This window comes from Canis lupus, chromosome 11, assembly GCF_011100685.1.
Source record: "Canis lupus familiaris isolate Mischka breed German Shepherd chromosome 11, alternate assembly UU_Cfam_GSD_1.0, whole genome shotgun sequence".
In the NCBI taxonomy this organism is placed as follows: domain Eukaryota; kingdom Metazoa; phylum Chordata; class Mammalia; order Carnivora; family Canidae; genus Canis; species Canis lupus.
Genome location: NC_049232.1, coordinates 37349812 through 37361870, shown reverse-complemented (window position 1 = coordinate 37361870; position 12059 = coordinate 37349812). Strand labels below are relative to the sequence as shown.

Sequence of the window (12059 nt, the reverse complement as noted above, 5' to 3'; positions counted from 1 at the left end):
ATTTTTTTCTCTTTTACCACGTTAACTACAATATTTTACCACCTCTTCATTTTTAAGATTCTTCCTTTTTGACTTTCATATTTCTCCAATTACAGGTCCTAGATATATTTTCCACTTCTAGATTCCCTTCAACATACTCAACTTAATTTTAGGAGATATACAAGATATGTTTTTTGTTTTGTGTTGTGTTTTTTGTTTTCTCTGCCTCATTTTGTTCTACAATGGCAGAAGTTAATACCTTCTAAAACATGACCAGCATGCACCCAGAACCAAGTGGTATACCGTGCTGGTTCATTCTGTGAGATTCCTCATTCCCATTCTGCTGACCTCTTTTCTCTCATTTAAGTTTTGGTGGTCAATGTTGGGGACCTCTACAAGTATTTCTGGTTTATATGAATTTGGGACTGAGCATCTTCTAATCTACTTAATATACTCAGAAACAAGAGGATCATCCTCTACAACCCCTCAGGTACTCTACATTGTCCCTCCACTACAACTTCTTCACCACCACCATCTCCCAGTCCCTCAGTTATTTTCTTCTCCTTTTTCTTTTTTTTTTTTTTTTTCTCTTCTTCTTTAGGATTCCTGGCCTTTATTTTTTACTACTTTGTTTTAAAATCTGTTTTCACCTTAGTGGTCCTTCTGTTTTATTTAGTTCTGATCTTTGTTTTCAATTTCTGGTCTCTGACCTCGGCAGAATCATTTAGGGGGAAATTTACTTAGGTCGTGGTTGATATTCTTGACACAGCCCACTTATACAGCCACTCTACACTGAAAAAAATGACTAGAAAGAACTCACCACAAAAGAAAGAATCAGAAACAGTACTCTGTGCCACAGACTTACAGAATTTGAATTACAATTCGATGTCAGAAAGCCAATTCAGAAGCACAATTATAAAGCTACTGATGGCTCTGGAAAAAGCATAAAGGATTCAAGAGACTTCATGACTGCAGAATTTAGATCTAATGAGGATGAAATTAAAAATCAATTGAATGAGATGCACCCCAAACTGGAGGTCCTAATGACAAGGGTTATTAATGAATGAGGTAGAAGAAAAAGTGAGTGACATAGAAGACAAGTTGATGGCAAGGAAGAAAGCTGAGGAAAAAAGAGAAAAAGAATTAAAAGACCATGAGAAAAGGTTAAGGGAAATAAATGATAGCCTCAGAAGGAAAAAATCTACAATTAAATGGAGTCCCAGAGGGTGCCAAGAGGACAAAGTACCAGAAAGCATATTTGAACAAATCTTAGCTGAGAACTTCCCTAATTTGGGGAGGGAAACAGGCATTCAGATTCAGGAGATAGAGAGGCCCCCCCCTAAAATCAATAAAACCTGTTCAACACCTCAACTTTTAATAGTGAAACTTGCAAATTCCAAAGATAAAGAGAAAATCCTTAAAGCAGCAAGAGACAAGAGATCCCTAACTTACATGGGGAGAAATATTAGATTAAAAGCAGACCTCTCCACAGACACCTGGCAGGCCAGAAAGGGCTGGCAGGATATATTCAGGGTCCTAAATAAGAACATGCAGCCAAGAATACTTTATCCAGCAAGGCTCTCATTCAGAATAGGAGAGATAAAGAGCTTCCAAGATAGGCAGAAACTGAATGAATATGTGACCATCAAACCAGCTCTGCAAGAAATATTAAGGGGAACCCTGTAAAAGAAAGAGGAAGCCCAAAGAAATCATCCACAAACACAGGGACTGAATAGGTATTATGATGACACTAAATTCATCTTTCAATAGTAACTGAACATGAATGGACTCAATGATCCCATCAAAAGATGCAAGGTTTCACACTGGATAAAAAAGCAAGACCCATCTATTTGCTGTCTACAAGAGACTCATTTTAGACAGAAGGACACCTACAGCCTGAAAATGAGAGGTTGGAGAACCATTTACCATTCAAATGGTCTTCAAAAGCAAGCTGGGGTAGCAATCCTCATATCAGATAAGTTAAAGTTTATCTCAAAGACTGTGGTAAGAGATGAAGAGAGCCACTATATCATACCTAAAGGGTCTATCCAACAAAAGGACCTAACGATCATGAATATTTATGCCCCGAATGTGGGAGCTGACAAGTATATCAATTAATTAATAACCAAAGTAAAGACATACTTAGATAATAATTCACTAATACTGGGAGACTTCAACACAGCACTTTCTGCAAATGACAGATCTTCTATTCTAAACACAACATCTCCAAAGAAACAAGAGCTTTAAATGATACACTGGACCAGATGGATTTCACAGATGTATACAGAACTTTGCATCCGAACACAACTGAATACACATTCTTCTCAAGTGCACATGGAACTTTCTCCAGAATAGACCAGATACTGGGTCACAAATCAGTCCTGAACTGATACCAAAAGATTGGGATCGTCCCCTGCATATTCTCAGACCATAATGCCTTGAAATTAGAACTAAATCACAACAAGAAGTTTGGAAGGACCTCAAACACGTGGAGGTTAAGGACCATCCTGCTAAAAGATGAAAGGGTCAACCAGGAAATAAAGGAAGAATTAAAAAGATTCATGGAAACTAATGGGAATGAAGATACAACCGTTCAAAATCTTTGGGATGCAGCAAAAGCAGTCCTAAGGGGGAAATACATCGCAATACAAGCATCCATTCAAAAACTGGAAAGAACTCAAATACAAAAGTTAACCTTACACATAAAGGAGCTAGAGAAAAAACAGCAAATAGATCCTACACCCAGCAGAAGAAGAGAGTTAATAAAGATTCGAGCAGAACTCAACGAAATCGAGACCAGAAAAACTGTGGAACAGATCAACAGAACCAGGAGTTGGTTCTTTGAAAGAATTAATAAGATAGATAAACCATTAGCCAGCCTTATTTAAAAGAAGAGAGAGAAGATTCAAATTAATAAAATCATGAATGAGAAAGGAGAGATCACTACCAACACCAAGGAAATACAAACGATTTTAAGAACATATTATGAACAGCTATACACCAATAAATTAGGCAATCTAGAAGAAATGGACGCATTCCTGGAAAGCCACAAACTACCAAAACTGGAACAGGAAGAAATAGAAAACCTGAACAGGCCAATAACCAGGGAGGAAATTGAAGCAGTTATCAAAAACCTCCCAAGACACAAGAGTCCAGGGCCAGATGGCTTCCCAGGGGAATTCTATCAAACGTTTAAAGAAGAAACCATACCTATTTCCTAAAGCTGTTGGGAAAGATAGAAAGAGATGGAGTACTTCCAAATTCGTTCTATGAGGCCAGCATCACCTTAATTTCAAAACGAGACAAAGACCCCACCAAAAAGGAGAATTACAGACCAATATCCCTGATGAACATGGATGCAAAAATTCTCAACAAGATACTGGCCAATAGGATCCAACAGTACACTAAGAAAATTATTCACCATGACCAAGTAGGATTTATCCCCAGGACACAAGGCTGGTTCAACACCCGTAAAACAATCAATGTGATTCATCATATCAGCAAGAGAAAAACCAAGAAACCGTATGATCCTCTCATTAGAAGCAGAGAAAGCATTTGACAAAATACAGCATCCATTTCTGATCAAAACTCTTCAGAGTGTAGGGATAAAGGGAACATTCCTCAACATCTTAAAAGCCATCTACGAAAAGCCCACAGCAAATATCATTCTCAATGGGGAAGCACTGGGAGCCCTTCCCCTAAGATCAGGAACAAGACAGGGACGTCCACTCTCACCACTGCTATTCAACATAGTACTGGAAGTCCTGGCCTCAGCAATCCGACAACAAAAAGACATTAAAGGCATTCAAATTGGCAAAGAAGAAGTCAAACTCTCTCTCTTCACCGATGACTTGATACTCTACATAGAAAACCCAAAATTCTCCACCCCAAGATTGCTAGAACTCATACAGCAATACGGTAGCGTGGCAGGATACAAAATCAATGCCCAGAAATCAGTGACATTTCTATACACTAACAATGAGACTGAAGAACGAGAAATGAAGGAGTCAATCCCATTTACAATTGCACCCAAAAGCATAAGATACCTAGGAATAAACCTAACCAAAGATGTAAAGGATCTATACCCACAAAACTATAGAACACTTCTGAAAGAAATTGAGGAAGACACAAAGAGATGGAAAAATATTCCATGCTCATGGATTGGAAGAATTAATATTGTGAAAATGTCAATGTTACCCAGGGCAATTTACACGTTTAATGCAATCCCTATCAAAATACCATGGACTTTCTTCAGAGAGTTAGAACAAATTATTTTAAGATTTGTGTGGAATCAGAAAAGACCCCGAATAGCCAGGGGAATTTTAAAAAAGAAAACCATATCTGGGGAATCACAATGCCAGATTTCAGGTTGTACTACAAAGCTGTGGTCATCAAGACAGTGTGGTACTGGCACAAAAACAGACACATAGATCAATGGAACAGAATAGAGAACCCAGAAGTGGACCCTGAACTTTATGGTCAACTAATATTCGATAAAGGAGGAAAGACTATCCACTGGAAGAAAGACAGTCTCTTCAATCAATGAATGGTGCTGGGAAAATTGGACATCCACATGCAGAAGAATGAAATTAGACCACTCTCTTGCACCATACACAAAGATAAACTCAAAATGGATGAAAGATCTAAATGTGAGACAAGACTCCATCAAACTCCTAGAGGAGAACACAGGCAACACCCTTTTTGAACTCGGCCACAGTAACTTCTTGCAAGATACATCCACGAAGGCAAAAGAAACAAAAGCAAAAAGAACTATTGGGACTTCATCAAGATAAGCTTTTGCACAGCAAAGGATACAGTCAACAAAACTAAAAGACAACCTACAGAATGGGAGAAGATATTTGCAAATGACCTATCAGATAAAGGGCTAGTTTCCAAGATCTATAAAGAACTTATTAAACTCAACACCAAAGAAACCAACAATCCAATCATGGAATGGGCAAAAGACATGAACAGAAATCTCACAGAGGAAGACATAGACATGGCCAACATGCACATGAAAAAACGCTCTGCATCACTTGCCATCAGGGAAATACAAATCAAAACCACAATGAGATACCACCTCACACCAGTGAGAATGGGGCAAATTAACAAGGCAGGAAACAACAAATGTTGGAGAGGATGCGGAGAAAAGGGAACCCTCTTGCACTGTTGGTGGAAATGTGAACTGGTGCAGCCACTCTGGAAAACTGTGTGGAGGTTCCTCAACGAATTAAAAATAGACCTGCCCTACGACCCAGCAATTGCACTACTGGGGATTTACCCCAAAGATACAGATGCAATGAAACGGGGGGACACCTGCACCCCGATGTTTCTAGCAGCAATGGCCACAATAGCCAAACTGTGGAAGGAGCCTCGGTGTCCATCGAAAGATGAGTGGATAAAGAAGATGTGGTTTATGTATACAATGGAATATTACTCAGCTATTAGAAATGACAAATACCCACCATTTGCTTCAACGTGGATGGAACTGGAGGGTATTATGCTGAGTGAAGTAAGTCAGTCGGAGAAGGACAAACATTATATGTTCTCATTCATGTGGGGAATATAAATAATAGTGAAAGGGAATATAAGGGAAAGGAGAAGAAATATGTGGGAAATATCAGAAAGGGAGACAGAACGTAAAGACTGCTAACTCTGGGAAACAAAGTAGGGGTGGTAGAAGGGGAGCAGGGCGGGGGGTGGGAGTGAATGGGTGACGGGCACTGGGGGTTATTCTGTATGTTGGTAAATTGAACACCAATAAAAAATAAATTTAAAAAATAATAAGAAAGAAAAATAAATAAAAATAAAAATAAAAACTACTATCCACCTAATCTTCAACCTATAAATATAAATTCAGAAAAATTTAGAATGAAAAAAAAAAAAAAGAAAAATTTAGAATGATTCTCACATTTTAAAAATAATTCATATGTATCAATATACCAAATAATCATGTACTTATTTTGTTATCATAAAAATGTAAACAAAAATAAAGAACAGCAACACTAATTTCAGAAGAATTTGAATAAAAAAAAGAAGAATTCGAATCCAAGGCAAAAAAAATTACATGCAAAAAAGTAAAAAGTAAAATTCACAGTAAAAAGAATGAACTGTGAACACTTTACCCATCAAAGCAAAGCACATCAAACAAGTACAGCAAAAATTATAAGTAATAAAAGGAAAATCCGTTGGAAACTATATGGGAAGGAACTATTCCAATTAAAAGTAACAAAAACATGAAATATCTAGGAAGAAATTTAACAAGAAATGTCAAAACCCATTAGAAACATAAAACATCTAAGGATACAAAGGTACTGAAAGAATGGAATGGCATACATCCTCTGGGACAGGAAGACTGGCATCATAAGATGTCAATTCTTTTCAGGTTTACATGTAAATTTGACGCTGTAATAAAGTATCAAATAAGAAATAAGCATGTTCATTCTTAAGTTTATACCAAAAATTTAATAAGCAATAAATGCCAAGAGAACTCTGAAGAGCGGTAATGGAAAACATACCACACACTCCCCAGTGTTCACCATCTCTATCCTGTTCTCTAGTACTGTAGTCTAAGAGGCGGACCTCTACTGACTGCATTATCCTGGCCCCTTGTTCTCTGCCTCTGACTGAATTTGATTAGTTGGAGTGCTGGTTGGTGATTAAATAGAGTAAAAGAGAAAAAAGGCTGGGCAGCCCGGGTGGCTCCATGGTTTAGCACCGCCTTCAGCTAGGGCATGATCCTGGAGATGGGGGATCTAGTCCCATGTTGGGCTCCCTGCAGGGAGTCTGTTTCTCCCTCTGCCTCTGTCTCTGCCTCTCTCTGTGTCTCTCATTAATAAATAAATAAACTCTTTTAAAAAAGAGAGGGTGGGGGGGAATCCCTGGGTGGCTCAGCGGTTTAGTGCCTGCCTTTGGCCCAGGGCGCGATCCTGGGGTCTCCGGATCGAGTCCCATGTTGGGCTCCCGGCATGGAGCCTGCATCTCCCTCTGCCTGTGTCTCTGCCTCTCTGCCTCTCTCTCTCTCTCTCTCATGAATAAATAAATGAATAAATAAAATCTTTAAAAAAGAGAGAGAGAGAGAGAGAGAGAGAGAGAAAAGGTCAAGATACTTCTTTTCCTGGCTCCCTCTTTGTTGAGCAGTGTCAAAAAGATACTTCTCCTACTGGGCAGCCTCTCTCCCAGGATAGATTTTTTCACAGAGATCTGGTAACAGTTCTCTCCTTAATCCTTCTAGGCTGGGGCCAGTAATGATTTCCAGTTGTTGATAATCTAAATCTCAATATGGAAAGAACTGACATCTTTATCATACTGAGCCTTCTAAACAGTGAACTTTCTATATCCCTACATATATTAGACCTTTTATTTCTGTCAATAATGTTTTCCAGTCCTCTGGAAAGGGTAATACACATCTTTCATTATGCATACTCTTCATATTTTTACTCATATTGTAAATTATCTTATTTCCATGTATTAAGTCCATTTCCTAACTGTGGCTATAATTTGAAGACAAAATTGTTATGTTATCTTACAGAAATAACTAACATTTGCTTCTGCTAAGTCCCTGGGTTCACTGGCAGTCCAGGTAATTAATCCAATTTCTGGACTCTGATGATATTTCTAACCCAGATTATGACTATACTGTTTAGACTTTTTTGTTGCTATTATTTTCTATAGGAGATTTGCAAGTAATTTCTAAGAAAAATTCCCAATTAATAACAGCCCACAGCCATGTAGTTTAGCTCACCCACCATGTAGCCATTTAGCACATACTCGATGTAATTATAGAATCACTACCTATTCAGGCAAAAATTTTAGTTTGGAAACTTAATTGGCTAGCACTTTTATGTAAGTTCTAAGTAGACCCTAAGATTTTCTATATGCATTATAGACATGTAACTTATTATATATGTGTCTATATACTTATTTATACTCTAACTCAGAGTAAAAAATCATTTGAGGTAGTTCATAACAATGTTGTATATCACAGTGGGTGACATGAATATTCAATAAATATGCAAAATATTATGAATTTTAAAGAAATAAACCCATAAAAATACAAGCCTAGGTCAACTCTGTCATATACCAATAAGGAAAAAATGTATTCAAATAAGAAAGTGCCTAGAACACTCCTCAGGACCCACGGTGAGTTTTCGGGGGGACGTGGGGCCATGTCCAGGCTGATAGGAGCCCCCGGCCTCCTGAGGACCTGCTGTGAGGCTTCCAGAGGATGTGAGGCATAGTCCACAGTGACAGGAGACCCAGCGTCCTCAGGACCTGCTGACTATGACTCAGGAACACGTGGGGCCACGTCCGCACTCACAGGAGCTCGGCTTCCTCAGGACCCCCTGGAGGACTCTGGAGGCGCCGTTGGGGGCCATGTCCACATCAGAAGGGACTACTCAGAACCACAGGAAAAGAAAGAAGGAAGAAAAAGAAAAACCAAGAAAAACAATAACAACTGCCCTCCCCCCAAAAACACCAGATTATTTTGGCCTGCTTGTTAAAAGATTCTAAATCCCAAAATAAGAAACACAATTAAAGTACCATGAAAGTAAAAAAAATAAAAATTAAAAAAAAAAACACTTTTCCCATGATTATGGCTTATGGCTTTGTGTGGTCTTTTGTACAATATACAGATTCAATAAAGTGATACTGGCATATCATAAGCACTACCACCCCCCCCAAGAAATAAAACTGATGAAGGAAAGGAGACATATAATATACCAAACAGGTTCCCCTTAATCAGACAACCCAGGAAAAATACTGTGGATACCTCAACTATCACCCTATAATGAGGGTTTGAGTCATAGTCCTCTGCTCCATACTTCTAACTCTGCACTATTTTCTCCTCCTCTGAGTCCCTATAATCAAGCTCTTAAAATTACACATGGCACATTATTTTACCATTGTTTAAGAAAATGTCCATCTAAAACAAAACGTCCATCTGTGGATATTATTGCCTTCTTTACTGTAGCTTATAGCTCTTATAATACACTAAATTCAAATACACAAAGGGGAAACATTTAGCAGAAAATGTAATTATTCAAATGCCATGCACTTATCATTGCACTGCTTCCTAGAATATAGTCCTTGTTCTATTCAAATCATACTCTAAAAGGGAAAGGTCATTGTTAGAATATTTTATGCAGTTATAGGTGCTATATTTAAGAAAAATATTGGCAATATAGATACTTGTGATATGAAATGCATTCAAAAATGCAACCAACATAATAAAATATCTATGAAATATATATCATGAAAAATTATGAGAAATAAGAGTAGTCAATGAATGAAAAAATGTTTTTGATAAAGATTATTTGAAGATTATTTGAAAATAATCTATTATTTGAAGATCTATGCTACAGAATAGAGATTAGATGGTCTCTGAGATTCTTTAGCTAAGGATTCACAATAATTGGGTGGATATTATAAACAAGCAAATTTCAGCTCAATATATGAAACAGTGTTTAAATTTAAACAAAATGAAAAGAACAGTCTTGAAAAGTACTGAGGAACTTATAAACCAAAAGTATCAAAGCAAAGATTAAAAGGCATACTATCTTATTGAGGACAGTAATAAATGAGAATTTTAAGATTTCTCAGAAATGTAAGATTCTATAACTATTTAAAATTACTTTTCTGACTTTAACAAATTATATCAAATATATATCAAAATAATTATACTATGAATAGATAACCAACCAGTGTACTATCTTTAATTTTATACTTTTCCTCACTTCTATAATAAGAAGATTTTTAAATTGTGATACAAATGAATTTTCACTTAGGTAATAAATATATATACATTAATTGCTACCTAGCCCAAAATTCTGCCCTGATATATCTATAGCTCTTGCAACATACTAAATATACATAAAGATATATAAATATGTATTGAATAAGGCATACATAAAAATATATTTACATCTTAAGTTTTAACCACACAAATACTATTACTGTATACAATACAAATACATAGAATTTATATGTATTATATATAAATATTTTACATGTGTATGTGTGTGTTTATATATATGTGTGTGTGTGTGTGTATATATATATATATATATATATATATGCACAATAGTACCACCAGAGGATGAAATTGTGCTTATAAAAATAGATGATAAACTTTAACTATATGATTTAACCAGTTTAAGTAAAAAATGCACATACATACATACATGTATCTTTATGTATATTACAGATAACATATGTATATGTGCATGCATATACATTTATATATCTATGATTTATTCCAACACTATTTTCTGATAAAAGTAACTGAAATAAGTTAAAAGATAGTTTAAAATCTTTTAAAACACTTAAAAACACAAGTTTTTCAAGTAATCCTACTTTGTGAGTAGTACTACAAATTAACTATTTTGATATAGGAAGAATATCTCATAAACTAAAACTATTTAGAACATAATAGAATAAAAAGTCAAAATTGGATTTCTCATATACTGCCTAGTATAATAATGAACATAATACCTGGCTGGGAATTTTTTAGAAGGAAAGTATGAGTGAATGCACTGTCCTTGTTAAAAATGAAGACAAGACTCCTGTTTGAGAATGCTCTTCCCAATTCTGTAAAACCCCTCATTCTCTTAGTTAACTATTCCCAGTTTGGTATATATAATTCCAGATAGTTTCAATACGCAAATATATGTCCTCATAGAAGACATAGTGTTGTCATTTTAGAGTGCTGATAATAAACATTTATGTCGCCATTCTGAATAACTAATGACATTACCATAATGTTAAATTTAAAACTGAATACACTTGCCTGACAAGGGTAATATCCATATCCTTCTGGATAAGTTCAGTCTGTTTATTATTCAACTGTAATGATAGTGCGTTATATTTACTTTGTGATACTTCAATTTCTTTCTTTGCTTCGATTAAACTGTCTTCAAAGGCCTAAAATCAGAGGACTTAATCATTAAACTTATCAAATCACAAATACAATACAAATACAACAAATATATATAAATGAAGTATATTACATTTAATCTACAAAATAACAGTAAAAAATTGGTAATTTTTAATTTCCCTTTTTCACTTAACTAAAAAAATTTTACGAACTATACTTTAATACCAGTCACAGTTTACTTTTTCCAGAAAATGAAAAAGTACCATAGCTTCCTGGTACAAAAGCTAAGAATTTGAAGCAATTAATTGTGAAAATCTATGTAGAAATGTACTTATTGAAATTACAATAAAGAAATTATTGAAATGAAAAAGCTACCTATTCTATGAATAAAAAATGAGTTCATTTACTTAAATAGTAGTCAGGACAAACAGCACGTATTTCATAATTTCCTCTATTTTAAATGTATACACATAGCTACACTAGGGGGAATAAAAGATAGTCCTGTAGAAAATATCAATATAATTTTATAACATTTGAGATTTCAATCATGCTCAGTTCTCCTGATTATGATGAAATTTTTCCTCAAGTTTTTCTAAGTTGGCTTTTTCCTCCAAATAATTTTTTTTCATTTTAAAACAATTTCAAAATTAATGTCATATTTCTAAAAGTGTATTTTCTACAAAATGTATTATAAAACTAATTTTGATTCTTTTCATAAAGCACTAAGTAAATATAGTATCTAAATATAAAATAGTATCATAGTGCTCTACTTTCATTATCTGCGAAAGTGAGCACCAGGTTTTACATCAAGCACTACTTGACTCTAGCCAAGCTCTCATACTTCATATATTACCCTATAATAGCTACAGTAATATTTTAATGGCAAAATAATGGCTTTCAGCTAAGAAAACATTCTGAGTTCTTCTTAAATTTCCATTTATTACACAAAGAACAATGACAGGAAGAGAGAGAAGTGCCTGGGTGGTTCAGTTGGTTACTTGATTTCAGTTCAGGCCAGATCTCAGGTCCAGGGATAGGCCTCATATCACATTCTGTGATCAATGGGAGTCTGCCCCAGGATTCTCTCTCTCTCTTACCCTCCACCCCTCCCCGCACTCACGTATGTTCTATTCTCCCCACACCCAAAATAAATTTAAAACTCTTTAAAAAAAAAAGAAAGAGAAGGAAAAAAGAGTATTGGCAT

The 12059-nt window shown here is 35.6% G+C and overlaps 1 protein-coding gene across 10 annotated transcripts in view; it reads right to left on the bottom strand.

Annotated features, from left to right (window-relative positions):
- CNTLN (centlein) overlaps positions 1 to 12059 on the bottom strand; it is a 308559-nt gene that overhangs the window by 184554 nt on the left and 111946 nt on the right. For all 10 annotated transcript variants that reach the window (XM_038552477.1, XM_038552478.1, XM_038552470.1 and 7 more), the window contains one exon: positions 10769 to 10902. In XM_038552477.1, the coding sequence (XP_038408405.1) occupies positions 10769 to 10902 (134 nt within the window). The remainder of the gene's footprint in view (positions 1 to 10768; positions 10903 to 12059) is intronic.